Source organism: Cygnus atratus, chromosome 2 (assembly GCF_013377495.2).
Source record: "Cygnus atratus isolate AKBS03 ecotype Queensland, Australia chromosome 2, CAtr_DNAZoo_HiC_assembly, whole genome shotgun sequence".
Lineage (NCBI taxonomy): Eukaryota > Metazoa > Chordata > Aves > Anseriformes > Anatidae > Cygnus > Cygnus atratus.
In genome coordinates, this window is record NC_066363.1 from 14,319,173 (window position 1) to 14,338,422 (window position 19,250).

General features: G+C 38.6%; 1 protein-coding gene across 9 annotated transcripts in view; it reads right to left on the reverse strand.

Annotated features, from left to right (window-relative positions):
* Positions 1-1,617: 1,617 nt before the first annotated feature.
* The window catches only part of CREM (cAMP responsive element modulator), a 33,386-nt gene continuing 15,753 nt past the window's right edge, over positions 1,618-19,250 (reverse strand). For 5 of the 9 annotated variants that reach the window (XM_035545491.2, XM_035545492.2, XM_035545496.2 and 2 more), the window contains 5 exons: positions 18,012-18,103; positions 17,729-17,871; positions 12,223-12,411; positions 4,393-4,549; positions 1,618-2,749 (listed from right to left, as the gene is read on the reverse strand). In XM_035545491.2, coding sequence (XP_035401384.1) covers positions 2,605-2,749; positions 4,393-4,549; positions 12,223-12,411; positions 17,729-17,871; positions 18,012-18,103 — 726 coding nt within the window. In that variant the 3' untranslated portion in view covers positions 1,618-2,604. Of the gene's footprint in view, positions 2,750-4,392; positions 4,550-8,426; positions 8,879-12,222; positions 12,412-17,728; positions 17,872-18,011; positions 18,104-19,250 lie in introns of those variants that run through there. The other 4 variants (XM_050709046.1, XM_035545495.2, XM_035545499.2 and 1 more) reach the window with 3 other exon arrangements.

The following is a 19,250-nucleotide window of genomic DNA, read 5'->3' on the forward strand; positions in this document are numbered from 1 at the left end:
ATGAGCCAGGTTTTGTGCAGTAGACTTTCTGAAAGCAGAATACTTTTCCCTAGTGCAGACAAATATATGAAATGGATGTTTCCAGAATGACCAAACATACACCCAAGAACATTTTGGTTTAGCTCTGTCATTAACAGAGACTTCCTCACCCTTCCCCAGAGTCATTGTTTACATAAATATATACATTAATCAAATGTTTTAAGAGCATTAGCAAAGACTGTAGACTACTTAGATGTGAGGCAGACAAGGATTCCTCCTGTCATTTCTATTTAGAGGTAGTACCAGATACTACTGGAAAGATGAAGATAAGAGAGGTTTGTACAGGAGAGGCATCCACCATGTGCCCAAGTTTCTTTCCACTAAGTTTCCAAATCCCTTGTGAGAGTCAGGAGCAATGCCTACCTGTAACAGAAAACAGATTCGAGTGACAGAGCCACAACAAACAGTTTGCTGGACACTTTTGTTGCAGTCTAGAGGCTTCAATGTGGACCTGCAAGAGCCTGTGCTCATCCTGTCCATCTTCAAAAGACCCACGGACCCCCTGCTGACTTCAGCACTTGGGATGCATTTTCACAGTGAAACAGGTTATTTTAAATTTTACTTCATTTTGGTTCCAGACCGGAAGCAGAGCCTGTGGGTCCAAAAGCTGATCTGTTTCCTTCTTAAATCAATCGATGTAGCTGCAGGAAAAAGAGATACTACCTCTTCTTACAAATGGTCTCACTTAGGTACCTAGAGGGATTTTCAAAAGGATTTGAGAAATATATCCTGTTTACTTCAAGTAAATTCAGAAAGTGACAGAAAAAAAGATCAAAAAAATACCCCTCACCCCAACAGTATCAGAAGGAAGGAATGTGGGATTGGGTTAAAGGTGAATTCAGTTTAAATTAAGCAAAGAAATCTCAGTGACTTCAGTAGTGGCAGAATTCCACCCCCCTTCTCCAATACACACATGCAAAGTTCCCAAACACCCTGCTCATAGGCTGTACAGGCCACCAATCAATTAGGTAATTCCTGAGTTAAACAAAAACCTGGAAGAGATTTTGCATAAGCTCCATTTTCTTTCAAAGTACTACGGTAAATTGGCACACTGCGTTTACTGGAACTGTAATCTGGTTTAAGCACGGGTTTGTTTTTAAAAATCTTCAGTTCTCACCTATATTCTGGAACCCTGTGAATCAGCAAATTGCTACTTGTCACTGGGAAGCTTCCTTCTGTAAGCCACGTTTACTTCCTCCTGGTACTTTGCAGAAAGTGTGAAAAGAACTACAGGATCAGCCTTCACTACAGGTAACTGTGTACAACTGTCCAGAATCTAAAATAAAGTATTCAGGATGCAAAATTGAATTTTGATATAACTCTCATAAATAAAGTTTTGATAGAACTCTAATAAATCAAGTATTTCACAAACTACACACAATGTAAGTGAATAGCAGTCATATATCAGAGAGCTGTTTTCAGCTATTTACAACATACTTCACATCATGTCAAAGAGCTTATGTATGCCTTTCTCCTTCCTCCCCTTCTAGACTCTCACAGGTTTAAAAGCCTCCCACCCCTTCCACCCCACAAAAAAAAAGCCCAGATGTTTAAAGGAAATCAGACACTACACAGGTTAAACAACATGGTTCTATTAAAAACTATCTTTAACCATGGCACTCAGTGACAGCAATACAACACTTTTTTTCCCCCACAAAGCAACTAATATAAAAATATGCCATAAAATCATTTGTAGACTAGTATGCTAGTACATACATGTAATCATAACATTCTTTTATAAACTCTTTCCTGAGATACCTTGGGTTGTTTGATTTTCTTGTATTACTGGATGCATTACCTTTGTGATTCATTTAAAACAACTGTAAAATATTTTGTATGTGCAGGCCACTAGCAGTAACACGTAAAAAGTAGTATGTAAATATATGGCAAAGAAACAGCTCTTAGAAATTATGCACTTTTTCACTTTGTTATTTTTTTTTTTTTTACAGCATTTGGCTCCTTGCGAGGTGGAAAGGAGGAGCGTGGAAAACCTGAAATTGGAGCTATGAATTGACAAAAAGCAGGAAAGCATTTTGGGAATGTTAGAAGTTGGAATATAATATAAATGACACAAAGAGAAAACCATAATTCATGTTGGCTATGTATTGCCTTATAAAGCAACTGGAAATATTTTAGTCAGTTCACAGTATAATAAATATTTCTACTAATCTGTTTTGGAAGAGCAAATGTCTTTAAGGGTTTCAAGCTCCTCTATAAGTTTCTTGTTCTGAACTTCTAGCACTGCAACACGACTCTCCAGACATTTTATGTATTCTTTCTTCCGACGTCGACATTCTTTAGCAGCTTCCCTGCAAAAAGCAGAAGTAAAAAGTGCAAACAAAAAAGCCATTTGCATGCTATTAGAAAGCTCAGCAGAGTAGGGAGACTACGACTGAATTCCAAATTTTGGAATATCTCCCAAATCAGTCTGAAAACACTAAGCAAAACTGGGTTCCACAAGGGCCTCAAGTGTCTCTTTCTCAAGTTCATATGGCAATCTGTAGAATTGCTTCCTCTCATGCCTTGATTAAAGTTCATAATAAACAAGGTCCAAATGAAAGACAGTTATTCTGCTTTATGACAATAAAGATCTTTGAGGGCCTTGAGTTCCTCAATGAGAGTCTTGTTTTGGTTTTCAAGCACAGCCACACGATTTTCAAGACATTTGACATATTCTTTCTTCTTTCTGCGACATTCTCTGGCAGCTTCCCTGGAACCAATACAAGGCAAATGACTACAGGAACAGCCACAATACGGCAAAGACCGGATAAATGAAATTACCTGCAATCCCTGTGGTTCAACAACAACCACCACCACCACTAACAACAACAACTCTTGGATTGCACAAACAGAACAGCAGATAACAGCCATAAGCAATAACATGGTTAAAATGCAATTCAAAACAACTAAACCAACTTGAAACAAATTCAGCACCAACAAATACAATGATAGAATACACAGAGGAACTGAGAAAAGCACAGTAAATGATGACCAAGGGACACATTAAGACTGAAAGCAGCATTTCTTCTTCCAGTCATACTCCATTTTATGTGTTTATCTGGAGTATGATCTCTGCATTCAGAATCTTAAATTCAAACTCAAAGAATTTACTTTCACAAAATACAAACATAACACTACTCTCTTCAGATAAAAAGATAGATGCCAAATTTAAAACCTGCTGTAGTTTTTTGTTTTTAACCAAGAAGTTAAGTCCAAACAGTTTTTTAGCCTTTCAGAACTGTCCACCTGGGCATATTTCAGTGACTTTTTTTCCGTGTTGGCAAGTGACAGCCCAGAGCCATTCCCATAGCTCCGCTCAGAATTGTTATACCGAAGCTACGCACTTTAGATAGCATTTTCAGAAGCACATCTCAACAAGCGTTCGATTCTAAAAGAAGTTCTATAAATACTGGGATTCCACTCTTGCTAACTTTTTGGAACTTTAAGAAGCGTCAGATTGCGAGAACAGAACTTTGCAGCAAGTTATATGCGAGACAGCATAGAGACTAGTTTTAAAAATGAAGAGAGGAGAAACAAAGGGAGGCACTACAATGCAGCAGTCCTCGTGAGTAATTTAAAGTAAGGACAGGCATGAGAGCAAAGCAATACCATGAATTCAGTAAGTGGCTATTCAACGTATTAGAGATCTGCATAGCAGACTATTTCTTCCTGAAGGCATTAATCTGATTTCTATTGATACAGATTTAAAAAAAGGAAGTCCCCTAAAAATAGCAAGAATAATGTGCAGTGAAAGACAGGCATTTACAGCATACGGTCAATTCCATGTCAACTAATTTAAAAAAAATATACAGCCATCTCACACAGTCCGCTAAACGCCAAGAGCATTGTACAATAACGTATCACAGTAGCGAGGTAGGTAGGAAATTCTGTAATTATCATTCAATCCTAAAATAACTCTTCTTCAGAGCATCATAAATGGACAGCTGCTAATGAGATTCTCAGATATTATTCTAACCAATTCTTTCCAGGGAAGTTTCAAGATGAGCACGCCCATACTGGTCATTGTGCTGTCAGTGGAAAAAAAATAAAATCATTCAACAGTAAGTGTACTTCTGGACCATCACAGAAATGACCAGTACTGGACAACACCAATACTGATTTTTGAATTACCATAAAATTTTAGAACTAAAAATCCACGGAGATAAGGCCAGCCCTAACTTTTAGTGTCCAATATTCATCAATTCTCTAAGTAGGTGGGATGACTGACAAAGAATTTCTTTCCTTCCCTTCGTCAATCACAGGCAGTACTCATGACCTTCAGAAGAAAACTTTATTAGAATGATTTCCTTCTGTATTTATTTAGCAACAGCAGCTATTGCTATGTAGCCTTACCTATTTTTCATAAGTCGCAGCTCTCTCTTGCGCGTTGCCTCTTCTGCCAGCTGCTGAGGACTATGCAGAGTCCCAGGCGAGGCTGCCATTACCACTCCCTGAGGTAAGGTAGTAGTGGGAGTTCGAAGCTGGTAAGCTGGCATGTCTCCAGTGGCAGCTGTATTAAAGAATCACATTTAAAACTTTATGGCAAAAAAAAGAACTATGCAAAAAGTCTCACTGGAAATAACAGGATTTGGCTGATGAGTTATCAGGATCCGTACTACACAAAGTATTTCACAGGCCTGTAATGTCACAACTAGATTTTTTTTTCTGACTAGCTTTCATTTCTCTATTATAAAGCAAGCCATCTAAATTGGTCTAGCACGTGCTCCCACCAGCCAGCCAGACTGAAGCCTGTGAAAGCTTCCACATGGCTCTTTTCAAACAACGTAGGGAAAGCTGTTTGAGAAATGCTGTCAGATCGTGCCCTCTTATTTCCTGTTTGTACAATCCCACGAAAAGACAGTCCTGCTGAGGGTTATATACTACCACTATCCCCTAACAGATGCTTCAGGGCTTCAGGAGTCAACTCGCTCCTCTTCCCTGTGACAGCAACAGTACCAGCTCCTGCTCCTTCCTTTAGAGAAGCAGCTTGGCAACCCTTGGAAAACTGGGGAGAGCTGCTGTTGCCAAAATGAAACGGAACAGCCAAATGCTCACAGCGAGCAGGAGCACAAATAGGATGCTGCAGCATCAGCAGGCACGAGGAAGCAGTGACTGCAGCACAGGAAGAGGCGTAGCTACACAGTAATAGGGGTGCAAAAGTTCATCTCCCAAGCCTGCCGGCTTTGAGCTCTCCCACACTAAATGCAGATATGAAATCTGATCTTGGAAGCAATACCCTTCTGATACACTCACCTCATTTCCATTTTTCTAAAATACTTTGTTCCTACATTATGGCATTGTGTACTTCAACTTTCAAGCAAGGTGAGAGTCCTAAGTGCTGTCTTGTCTGACAGAAAAATCAAACAAAAAATGCATCCTTCTTAAAATTTTAAGCAAATATTTGCCTATTCAACTCCATAAACATTTCCTATTGTCCCAGAACAGAACTTCAATTTTTGTCTTCAAAGCAACTGAATATAAAAGATGAAATTTCAGGGGCTGTTAAACTATGCTTAATTTATACTTAAAGCAATATTAAAGTGACACAAAAACTTAAACTGGAAAAATAAAATGTAGACAAAGCAGTTTGGGGGAGGCTGACAGTTGGAGCAGTAAAGAGACATCAGTCAACAACAGACTGACAGAACCAAAACCAAATCCTCAACTTCACAAAAAAATTACCATTAATCTGATGCAGTTTGTGCAGGTGGCTCACTAACTGAATAGAAAAAATAGGCTCGAGCTGTGTTTAGACTACAATTCCACAGCCTTGCCCCTAAATCCCTACCAGCTCCAGCAGCAGCAGGGCGTGCAGCACGGCCGGCGGAGCGCAGCGGGGCTCTGACTAATCCGCCGGGGCCAGGGCTGGGCGGGCAGCGAACGCCACCGAGGCGGCCTTGGAGCGCTGCCTGGCAGCTGCCACGGCCTTGGGCTGCTCGTGTTGCTATCACAGAATAACTTAACCCTTGATTTGCGTTCTCCGCTTCTGTTAGGAGCCCCGGGTACATCATGGGGATGATACTTCAGCTTATAAAAATGGAATTTTAAAGAGTCTCTAGGCTCACCTTCACGCTGGCCATGTTACATTTGTTTTTATAAAGGCTACTGCAAGAACTACCTTTGTCTATCTCTCTTCACTAGGAAAAAAAAGAGATGATATCTTATGAAAAAAAGAGGTGATATCTTAGGACAAAAAGAGATGATATTTTACGTTGCATTAGCTTCAGTGAATTAGAAGACAAAGTGAAGCCCTCTCTAGATCACGTCACAGGGAAAGGCCCGTAACCCAGGTCACCTCAGCCTGACAGCACCAACAACTCTGTTGTCTTTGCTTGACTTACACTCAGACGTTACCTAACAGGACTTATTGTTGCTGCTGTTAAAAGGACTCTGCGATAGGCACCTGCAACACGGCTCAACAACAGCGAGCCCCTATCTCAGCTGGGATCAACAAGCACCACGTAAGCAAGCAACAACGCCTGTGCGAAGGGGCTGACCATGTTCCAGAGTGTCTGTCCCTGCCTAAAACTTGGCCCAGCTATGAACCGCCAAGTGTGCTCACAGAGAAATAACCAGTTGTTGGTACAGACCTAGCAAACGCAGGCACTGCAGATAAAAAAAAAAAAAAAGGGAAAAAAAGCATACCTCAGTAATGTTTGTTTTATGATGAAGTAAATGACACGATTACAAATTGATTATTTCTAACTCGGCACATTTTTGTGTAATATCTCTAAATGTTACAATGAAGTACTGTTTCCCCGGAAAAGAGACTGGGAAAGATGAAACAGACTTTAAACAGGAAGGCTAAAATACCCTTGGAAAAAATCATGGCGTTTAAGTCATACACATGGGGTACACCATAACCATGGTGTTTAACATACACATGTACTACACAGAAGGGTACCTTCCATTTCAGCATCTGAGACACAAATCCCCAACACCTTGATCCAGACTGCCAGACCTTTAAAAACAGCGTTCATTTCTAATGAAACCCTACGGAGCTTTAAAGTCATTCCTACGTATCAGACATAGGGCTGAGAATGTTAACAGAGCAACAACTCTGCAGATGGTATATTTTCCTAGCACATTACCATAGATCATCTTTTTTTTTTTCCCTCCTTAAAATTGCAAGGGAGAAAAATGTCACCAAAAACCTAAAGCTTTGAGATGAGACTTAGACAAAGGACATTATTAACAGGAAATTAAACAAAAAATGACATTCACAAGAGCACAACTACCCTTATAAATTAATTTCTGGGAAAAAAATAAAAATTACCTAAGTTATCAAAAAAAATCAAGCACCTTGTATCAGCAAGCTCCTAGGGGAAAAATAAATAGCTTGAACACTAGAGAGCATCCCTGCATTTGAATTCTTTCAGCAACTACACAGGAGAAAAAAAAACTGATACATGCTACGTATTGGTGTATCTATTCTCCCTTCCTGTGAGTCATAATGATGAGACTAAATTATCAAAGGGTTTTAAACTTCACCACTGAACTGGCTAAACAAGACATGAATCATTATTCCTTTGTGTACAAAAACACAAAGCACGGACTCGGGGAAGATAAATATCTTTGGATTAATGAAAAAAGATGTACCAGCAACAAGCAGCACGTCGGTACCGGCTGCAAACTGGTTAACATTACAGAGCTGCCGGAGGCAATTGACGAAGCAGAAAGGAACTGACTAAATCACAGCATGACTTGGAGCTGACGTCAATGTGTATCTTGTTTGGAGTTTAACTTTTCCAGTTCCCTACTGCAACACGATTCCAGGAAATCTAGTGACGTCAGCCTTTTGAACTCAATTAGCTGAGGAACAGACCATTTTAACAGCGGAGGAGAAAACAAGCAGGCATTGCAATACTTAAAATTTCTGCTCTCAAATCTGCTTCTATTCACTATTTTCTTTAATAAGAAAAGCAAAACAGTTCATTTATACCACTGAAACAACTTACACCTTTGTCTTACAGCTATGCTTATGCCTGTTTTAGCTACCAAATCTGTTGGCCGTTATTGCTAAACAAAAAAAAGGCAGTGTCATTTTTTACAAAATAAATAAAAAGAACAATTACAAGCATAACAATATATATGACTATATCCACATTAAATGATTTAAAAGTAATGGATTTTTTCAGCAGAATCCTCTATCAAATATTAGTTATCTGAATCAATCTGTACAAGAACTTACAAACTAACACTAATTTCCCCCCCAAGTGAAACTGTTACAATTACTCTGAAATCCTAGGCTGACTAGGTATAAGCAGAACCTTTGTACCAGTTTTGAAGGATTAAGTTACAGCAACAAGTTCAAAAGAAAACGTCACAAACACTGAGCATTGCTTAAACACCCCCAATATAATGTAAAAGACTAATATAATTTTTACCTGTTTCATCTCCTGTTACAGCCATGACCAGCTTCTGCACACAGGCTTCTCCTGTCCCTCTACCAGAGCTCAGCATGAACTGTTCCAAACTAGCAAGCATGTGCAGGATTACAAGCAAGAGCACTGACATCACAGTGACCTCACTTGCCTACCGCTGTCATTAATATGCTCTGTCACTGGAACAGCTCACTGAAACTGCAGCCCAAAGAACTGCTTTTCCAGTAAAGCTTTTTTTTCTTCCTTCCGTATTTCTGTAAACCCAGCTTTGTTCTCTTCCCCTGAATTATACATAAAGCTACAGAAAGCACTCACCACAGAGCTGGCTGTAAAACAAGACAAAGATTCAGAGCACTGACTGACAGAAATTAAGAAAATGACTGCAGAATTCATGAATGATTTAGGATAAAATCTCGACTGGACAGAAACTAGTGGCATTTTAAAAGGACTTGTGCAATTGTTTTGGTTTGAGCAGCTCCACTAGAAGGCAGAAATCTGACAGACAGCCGTGTGAGGCAGCAGAGCTTAACAAGCTGTAACAAGTAAATGAAAGGCTACAGCTCCTCATGGGGCGGGGGTGGGGGGGGAAGGCAGGGAGAGACTTTCAACCCACTCATCTCATTTCAGTTAAAAGCTTCAGAAAAGACTGAAGAAAGCTCCAACAAAATAAGTCAACCTAATGAGAGTGACTTTGGTCTAACAGGCAGACCAGTAACTCTGAATAAGGGCAGCCCCTCCAGCCATTCCCTCCTTTTTCAAAAAAAAAATAAGTCCAAGAGATCTGGCTGACTTATTAAAAAAAATTAAAAAAATCTCATCTTTAAAGTATTTACTCCTTTACACCAGCTTGAATGAAACTAGATCCAAGCCAGCAGTCCAGGCACTGTTCTGTACACAGGGCACAGCAAACTCCTAAAGCCTGTGCCTGTAACAAATTTACACTGGTAATTCATCAGCTGTGAAACTATGCCAAGGACATCAATAATGGGAGCATCAGTGCAAGGGAGGATCCCCCCGTGATTCTAAGACCACTTCAGGATCACGTGAATAAAAGATCAGAACTGAAGCACTGAAGAAATGCCAGCCACGGATCTCTGAAATATCACTGACCATATTAATAAAACACACCTAGGTCCCAACAGAATATTTTTGATACGATTTTCCCACACTCATTTTCACTATAAATTGAACACTTCCTTCTCTTCAGCTAGCAAAGAGCCCAGAGTATTAGGAAACCATCAGGACATCAGAGCTCCATTTGTTGGCAAAAAGAGGCAAATTAGTAGCTAACAAAGTATCACTCAGATCAGTATCTTTGGCCCTTTTATGTTAGTCCTTTTTCCCATCACACAGGTTATCAGAAAATATCAAGCACAGGGTTTATGTGTTGCCACCCATTATCGCAACAGATTCATCAACAAATCCTTTAGGAAAAAATCTGAATACATACCCAATCTGAAAGGTTCTGAAACAGATATTTTACAGTCCAGGACTGCTATTTGTTGGGTTTGTTCCCCACCTCCCTTCTATAATAAGTCAAATTTAAATGTTGTCTACCCAAAACCATTATAAAAATATAGACATGCAGGTTGACAGTTTACTAAGCAGAATGTTGCTTTCCTCTTATAATCTGCACTGTCGCGATATCATGTATTGATAGCCAAAGCGTACATAAATGACACATGTTCATCACCTATATACCTACAGACTTTCAGCCATATCAAACAGCATGACCTGTAGCAAGGGCTTACTGCTCCATTGTCTCACTCCATCCTCAGTAACTCAGGTTTGTTGATGATACGCAATTATTAGAACAAGATCTCTCTTACCTTATACATTTTCAAGGGCTTTCCTACTTCTATTTTTCACCTAAAGGATTTGTTTGGAACAATAGTGTATAATAATTTGAAACCTCTTCTGCTCATCTCTGAGTTCAAGCACGCTTACTATTCCCTTTGTATTTTTCCTGTATATTTTATGTAGCATTTTTCTTCAGTGTCAACCACTTTGAGCATCACTAAAGCACCAGTCTTTGTTTGGCCCAAAGAAACAGAATTCCAGGAAAATTCAACTTTGCTAAGCATGGACAGAAAACAAATCAATTCAGTTGAAAGTATCTAGAAACTTCCAGAAACAGGACATAGCAGGTATTCAGTAACTGTCTCTGAATCTGTTTTGAAGGTTTTCATCAGAGGTGAGATATACATGCACCACCACCAGAATGGGGGGGACACAACACCAGGACAAATTTGGGTCTTAAGGCTTCACTAAGAATGTATACCTAGTAACACTTCAGGTAGTTACAATAGTGCTGTCTCCACCACAAAGACCATTTTAAGGTTTTTCAGATTATAGTATTAAAGTTTCACTGAAATGCTTCTAAGTCCTAGAAAGACATGATATTTCAGCAAGGAATTGACCAGAGGCAATGGAAGAATTCGAGTTTGGTGTCATTATTTAGTACTGTCCCAAAAAGCTAAATATTTACAAGCTAATAGCGTTATTTACATCCTGAGCTTCCTTTACAGCAAAGGGAGAGAAATAGCCACTTAAAGACAGAACTTATCCCAAACATCCCTATTAGGGTGAAAAAAAAAAAATCCTTGACCTGGACTTTACCAACTATCTCAGACCAAACTAGGGTAAGTTTAGATTAGAAGATATAAGGAAGAAATTCTTCACTCAGAGGGTGGTGAGGCACTGGAACCAGAGAAGCTGTGGATGCCCCATCCCTGGAAGTGTTCAAAGCCAGGCTGGATGGGGCTTTAGGCAACTTGATCTAGTGGGAGGTGCCCCTGCCCATGTCAGGGGGGTTGGAACTGCATGGTCTTTAAGGTTGCTCCAAATCCAAACCACTCCATGATTCTTTATCTGTCTGCATTTAGTTGATGACACTCATCCATTCCATGAATACATGTTTAAAGTCTTCCTACCCTTCTCATGGTTTATTTCAGTTAGCTGTTCTGGCTTAAGAAAGCATTTGCCCATGTTTCCTACTTTACTCCTCTGTACTGACACAAAGACAAAAAGGAAAATGGAAAATAAATTCCTTATATCCTCCATAGCATTAATTTGGTGTCTCTATATAGAGATCTTGTACACGTTTCCAAAAGGTTTCCTCAATATAATCCAAATCTCGACCCTACTGGTATTGATAAGAATCCGATGTGTTTGGTTCTCCACTTCCCTCAGCATTTCTGAATGGCTGGGAACAGTGGAAGAATAGGAAATCCTGTATAAACTACAGTAAGGTTTAAGAATTCACTATTCACAGTTCAATTCACATGTGTACATTTCGCAGGACCTGTAAGTCGTTCTTCTGTGAGAAAATCAGCTTCATGAAAGGATCTCCTTTCCAATAATGGCAAGACACAAACTGCAAGGAAATTCTGCCCTAAACATAGCCTTGTAAACTTCCAAGTAACATCAGAACTCGTGTTGTATGAATGCTGTTGAAAAAAACAAATTAGTTTCATATACTAAATGAGATGCAGACTCAGCATCTCAGTTCAAACTGCAACACCATCTTTACTTCAATTAAACATATCTCTCAGAATATGGATAAAAGTATTCAAAGCAGAAGGTGATTTTATCCTGTTATTTCCTCCTCATAACTTTTTTAATCTAAAGAAGTATCTGCTTTACTGAACAGAGGAACTCAGTCTCCTTGTAAGACCATCTTTCATATTACAGGTAAGTGTTATTTAATAGTGCTACAATGTAAACACAAAATAAAAGCCGTTTAGGAAGAAATGTTTAATATGAAAAAAGTAAAATGTAGTAGACTAATCAACAATACCTTGAACAACAACCTGGTTTCCAGGAACAAAAAACTGTTGTGCGCCATCAGGCGAGTGTGCCGCATATTGCACAATGGTAGCACCAGGCTGAGGAGCTCCTGAATTTGTCATCGTTAAGGCCTGCAGTCCCTGGACTCCATCAGAGGGTGGATTAGAAATCTGGATTGTACCACCTTGAGTTATAGCAACTAAACATAAAAAGAAAATGACAGGTTAGTCAACAGAAAGAGACACACAACATGCTAAAGCACATCTCCCTTTTTAAAATAAACATCGTCTGATAGGACTCCAGGTCCTCTTCTTGTTGAATGAGCAATTGTATTAAAGAAACCCAAAACACGTTAACGTTAATACTGATTTTCACAAACATGAAGCCTGTTGTGTAGTACATGCCATGTGTCTAACAAGGGAAGAAAAAAAACCTGCTGCACATATGTTTCTCTGTAAATTTCCAGCAATATTTTTAATGAAAGTCCTAAAATGAAATAATAATGAAAGAATATTTTTAATGAAGTCCTAAAATAGTGTTAATACAAGAGGGAAAAAAAAAAAAAGACTGGTAGCTTCTAGCTATAAAGAATTGCAGTTTTCTACACTAATATAAAAAGATTATTTTAAAAATCTGTCTTTATCAAATCCCATGACACAAAACCTAGGACATCTAGACAGAAGAGTAACAATTCTTCTAAACTCACTCTTCCTCCTTTTCTTAGTTTGACTGAAAGCCTAGGACAAAAACATTTTCCCAAGTTTTAGAAAGCTGTAAAGAGTCTGGCTTACTGGCTTATGTGAAAAGAAACAGAACGGAGTCTTCTTCCCATGTGGTCAACAATATGAAAAGTATACTTTCCCCACAAAAAAACATGCTGTGTAACCTGCGGCTAGCTCATCATAATTAAATAATTAGACAAAAACAAAATTCCCTACAGAGTTTATTAATTGTCTATGTCTTTTCAAATTAGCGTTGTCCTCATCAAGAACACGAATATGTTAATTAAAAACTTTTAGAAGAGAACCCAGTTCCCAAGAAATAACGGGCTTAAGTCTCCCCGTGAAGATATTTAACTGACAATCACTGGCATTGTACTTGAAGTGGTCTGAGATGGTACAAACGTGATATGTAAGTACAGATTCAGGACTGTCAACTCCTCAGATTTCATGGCCAGGTTCACAGTATTTGAGGGCATTTTTGAATGTTCAGCTCTGGTCATCTGGTACATGATTTCTGAGATACCCACAAGAATTTTGGAGGTAGACAGTTGATTTCAGATGTTTTGTCCTGACAGCAGTATGTTAACTTGAAAGTACAACCTAAGACAGTAACACTTCAAAGAGCACTGAAACACTAACAGGCAATTACTTACTAATCACTAACTGTTATTAGTAAGTTCGGGAATAGTAGCAATCTACTAAAACCTCAGATAATTTATTTCAAAATATAGGAATCACCTACCAAAGTGGCCAAATACAATTAGCTAATTTAGTTTCTATTTGGGGTAAAACACGGAATTCCTCTCAGGCTGAGCTTTATCTGCAACAAGGTTCAGCATGACCTCCAGTCCTACCCTCAGGATGGGGAACATCACACAGAACCAGACGCACGTTACACGGGGGCTCCGTAAGGCATTACAGGAAGAAAAAAAGAAATAAAAGAGCAATATGCTGTTTTTGTCTGGCCTCCAAAGCAGGAAGTGCCCCATTTGGGGGCAGCTTAGAGGAAAGAGAAGTCAGAATAAATCATTGTCTCCTCTGTTGTTCATTAGGTCCAGGACAATAGCAGGTTCTCAGCAGAACGTCAGTACCTCCCAGGGAAGTGAAATTTACTCGAACACTGAACTCACACAGACTTAGCACCAAAAAAAAATGGTATGTCTATACCATTAGAGTACCACACTACATAAAAAAGTCAGTTCAACTGTTCAGTTAGATCACAATTCAGTTCTTTTTAAATAACAGAGAATGTACTCCACTCTCTCTCCTATAGGATCGATTCCTACCCTATTATGAACATGACACTCCTCCCACCCTATTCACTGCCCTAATCCCAACCACTGCACAGATACTTTGTCAGAGCTTTACTTGAAATTGGGCCTTCATCGAATACTGGATTTTCCCAGACATCCCCTAGTTTTGTACATTGTGCACTTGGATATAAATGGCAGCTTCTCTTCTAGCTAGGACTGAAGGTGAAACTAACACCATTCTCTGAGTATGATCAACACCCCTAATTCAGAAAGATCAGATCTTTCCCTCCCTCCCAAGACAAGGAAAAGCTGGTCTTTCCCAGCATATTTCTTAATTCTGCAATTGATAAAAATTGTTAAAAACCTTTCCTAAGACAGCAAGTAACCAAAACAGATGGCAAAAGAACTAGTTATTTTCATTTTCCCTGCACTAGTCCAGAAAGAACATCATGACATGCACGAGTAGGCAAGAAAGAAGTTGATTCACAATCTCCATTTAAGCAAACAACTCTTGCGTGTTTAGACCACCACCACAGGTGAGGCAAACCATTTTTTTCAGTATTCAACAACCCCTGTGCCAGAACTACAGCCAGCAGAGTAGTTTTGTAGCAAATCAGGCTACGTGGCTCACACAAAAGACACCGCCTTAGGAAAAAAGTGTATGTTCTCCTTACAGAAAAATCAACATACACGGTGATGGATGTAAACCCACATTTCATCTAGCTGGTCATGCCTGTCAGTCCATCTGCTTCCACAGGCCAAAGCCAAGAACCCTAAGGAAAGGAAAATGGTATTTGGAAACCATGGCAACGTATTTTTTGGCTGGTAAAAAGTAAGCAAAGAGCAGCCATCACTGCTGGTAACAGAACCAAGTACATTTATCTTAAAACCAAGTATGTTATCAAGTTCTTCCAAAAATAATCATCACGTACCTACCGACACCAACATACAGCCAAAACTATCTTTTCAGCTACTCTTAACCTGCCTCTCCCATTCGGGAATAGAGAGAGAAATAAAGAAAAACAAGGATTCAGCAAATTTAGTGACATATGGTATATTTTAAACCAGGCCACAGTAGAGAGAGCTGCAGTGACCCTACAAGACCAGCCTTCATTGCCATGGACACCGCGAAACCTTTATAAACAAACTGCTGGCTGCCTACACAGGAGAACCCAGGCCACCAACACCGGCCAGGGACAGAGAGGTACTCAGATACGGTGATGATAAGCAGATACAGAGAGAGAAAAATAAAACAGATCTCTGTAGTGACCTTCTGCATCACACCCAGCCAGAAGTCAGCACGGGAGACGTTCCATTCCCACACAGCCTTCCCGGGTTTAGGGGACCCCAGGCAGGCAGCAGCACAGCTGCCCAGAAATGCTGCAGATTTGTGCCTTTTGGGCCTGCTGTCAGAACTAGAAGCAAACAGCCAAGCTCTCTTTGGTAAATTCCAAATTAAGACTCCGTCTACTACAAGGAGATGACCATCCTTGCTACCACTTGGATTCAACCTCAGATGTAACCTTTCCGGCAAGCAGTAATTTTAAGGACAAAGGCTGTATTTTTTTCCTAACCAGAAGTGGAGAGAACAGACTTCACTGCAGAAAAAGATATATGACATTTTAACTTGGAAATGGAAACTCAAAATCAAAAAACATCAAATTAATAAATTGAGTAAGAAAGCAATTTCCAGGAAGACAAGGCTCTCAAAATGTATTTTTAAGCCTGAATCAGTAGGGTCTATGAAGACTGACATTGCATCCTGAAGCCATGTCTCATTATGTCTGAAACATTAACTAAATCTACAAATATTTATTTATCTTAAATGTACTGCAAAAAAAAAAGCTACCAATAGAACTTACTGAAAGAAAAAGCAGCATGAAGCAGAATTCTTCTATGCTTCCATGCTCAAGCCAAGCTTAAATTAAGATAAATTAGATTAAATTAAATTTCTATGGACCCTTCTAATTCAAGCACATTGTTGGTGATGCTCTCTGCTCTTTGATTTTTCAAAAGTAAATGTTTGTTTGAACAAGAAAGATAAAACTGAGATTTTCATTATTCTTTTATACACTTCCCTGCCATTATTATTTATACAAACATTCAAACTAAAATATCCTTCCTTCCATTAAGATGTGAGAATGGTCTCTTGCAACCACAAGTCTGGTTTCACAGAGGAATTTATGAGTAAGAAATCCAAACTCCTGATTTCTTAGAAATCCTTAAGTTTTGAAGGCTCATTAGAGCATAGTACGGACACTATAGTACTTTCTTTTTTAGTCTTGAAACTGCAAATACTTTTCTGAAGCTAACATCACCACCACCACCCAAAAAATAAAAAAGAAAGAAGCAGATTCTGGACTAGGTAACTGTCATTTAGTATGACCAGAAGTCCATGGAAAAGAGCACTTCAAATGATGGACATCACAAAGCAGACCTTTATGTCTGCACCTTACAGGACGGTTAAGAAAAGCAGCTTAGGAACTCCAAGCAAAATTACTTTCTATGCAGAAGCACAGATATTATATGCGAATTCTGCTTTCTCAGACTTGATAACAACTCAGTTGTACAAACTAAAAATAAATGAGGAATTCTAAGGGTGACTAGAACACTTCATGCAGAAAGACATTTTATCTTCTTTTATGTTCTACTGTTCATGTTTTAATAGACTTCCTCTGTTCCCAAAGTAAAGCTTCAGAAAACAACATTCCTTTGGCAATTCTGCTGTCATTATATGAAAGGGAAAATACCTGCATTTCAGCAGGTCTATGCATAGAAAGACATCAAAAAATAACTGCAGGAATGAAGCTTTATCAAATACATAATTGGAAAAAAAAGTTATCAGAAAGGTATCCCTTAGATGATATACGATTAAGCACAAAGAAGATACATGGAGCAAGTTATGCAATGTTTTCAACATAAACACAGGAATTAAAAAAAAGCTAGAGAGTAGAATTGTGAAACTAACTTTTAGACTGTGTTTGGATAAAGTACCAAATGTTGAAGACTACAATTGAGGTTAATTCTGCAGTTAAGAGAGTGTTAATCGTTGGCAATTGGAGAGATAGATAGGTTGTTCTTCTAAAAATGAAAATTCAAAGTTAATAAAGAATTTCCTGCTCCAACCCTATGTTTAAAAAAGTAGCTCCTCACCAATTGTCATTTTTCATGTAGCGTATAATACTAATACATATCAAGTCACAGCAACATGAAACTGCAATGGTTTATAACACTGTACATGCACACAAAACATAACCCAGTGCCAACATTTGTCATTTCATCTGAGCCTCACCTCCACATTTTTAATGCGTAGGAATTCTAGAAGGACTAAGCTTAGCAATCAACAAGCATTAAGAGAAGCAGGCTAAAATGTCTGTTGTGCCCACGTTAGGAGAAATTAAATATAAAAATTTAGATTATTTAGAAATATAGAAGCTCTCATTCTTCTTCACCAAAACATCTCTACTTCATTATGGAACTTTTAGAAAAAAACTGTTCCTATTTGTGTTCTGCAACGAAACACAGATCTTTGCAAACATACTGTATTGCCCTGAGCTAGTCTGATACAGGCTGGTTGGCATGGACATTGGAGAAATTCCAGAAGGCACTCCTTCTTCTTCTGACTTTTCTTCTTCAATCTTCGGGACTGCAGGAGTATCTGAAGAGAGTTCATTCAAAATTTTTCTAGAAGAGAACAAAGATAGTTTTATATATTTGAAATTCCATATCCATGAGAAACTAAGTCACTGGCTTTTATCAGACAGTTTTGCTGTTACATAAAACCTGCCTTTAAAACCACCAAAAACAAAACCAAAAGTCCTTACCGGTATGAAGGCCTTCTTGAAAGTATTTCCCTACGTTTTTGAGAATCAATTATCTCTTCTGATTCTGCAGACTCATCTGCAATCGATGCTACCTGTAATAGCAAAGTTTCTGAAATTTATAACTTCATTAAAAAAAAAAGTAAAAAGATTATTTTTTAAAATTCCTTCCATGTTTGCATACAGGAAGTTTATGCACTTTTTAAAAAAATCACAGATCATGTGATCTTGGACTTCTCTTTCCACAACACATCACAAACTATGACGTTAGCAACACACAGGCACTTAGATGCCATCTTCCATTTCGAAAAAATATAAATAATCCACATTACAACGTTAGTGACATCAAGAAAAAGTATTGAATATAGATTTCTTTAAATGTAAAAATATTGTACAATTAGCTTTTAAATTAAAATTAAACATTTAAAATGCAGAATACTGCATGAATGCACCTTAAATAACTGTATACAAGACAAAAACTTCTTCAAAACCACACCAAATCTATTTAGAAAATAAGTTTATTTAAATATACATTTACTAAATTACACTTATCAACACGTTCATAAATACAACAACAATTTCTTGAAACTTTTAGAAACTTCTGTGAAGTCTACAATATCCATTTTATTTTCTCAAGACTTTATTAGCATTATTTTCACAGGTTCTTGTCTCTTAAAATTACCCAACACATTAAGGCCTGGAGCTGAATCATTCTTTGCCAGCAAATATTACACTACACAGAACAGAAACCGATTACTGAACAAGAAAAACATGCGAATTTCTTGATTCTTGCAACTACTCAGAACTACTGGTGTATACGATTTCCACAACTGAAACAGCATGCTAATGGTGGTGCGGAAAGTGACCTTTTACATAAAGACCATAATGCAGTTGCAGACCGAATACTGTTCTAAACTACCGCTGAACAAGCACTCACGTCATTAAACAAGAGTGAAGTGACTAGAAGGCTCAAGTGTTCGACCTGGGTGGAGACTTCTCTACAGCTCAGGAAAGACCAGACAAACCTCGAGAAGTAATGTGGCTGCCAGGCCTCAGCACTTGGTGCCTGAAAACAAAACCTGCATGACCAACAGAAAATGACTGGTTGGAAGGCTCGGGAAATTCATGGGCCTGTGTCACTCCATCTCAAACCTGTACAACTGCACCTTGAAAGAACTACATGTTACTGCAGAACGAGGGTTTCTCTCTACTTATTAATTTTATTACATTCTAATTTTGTGC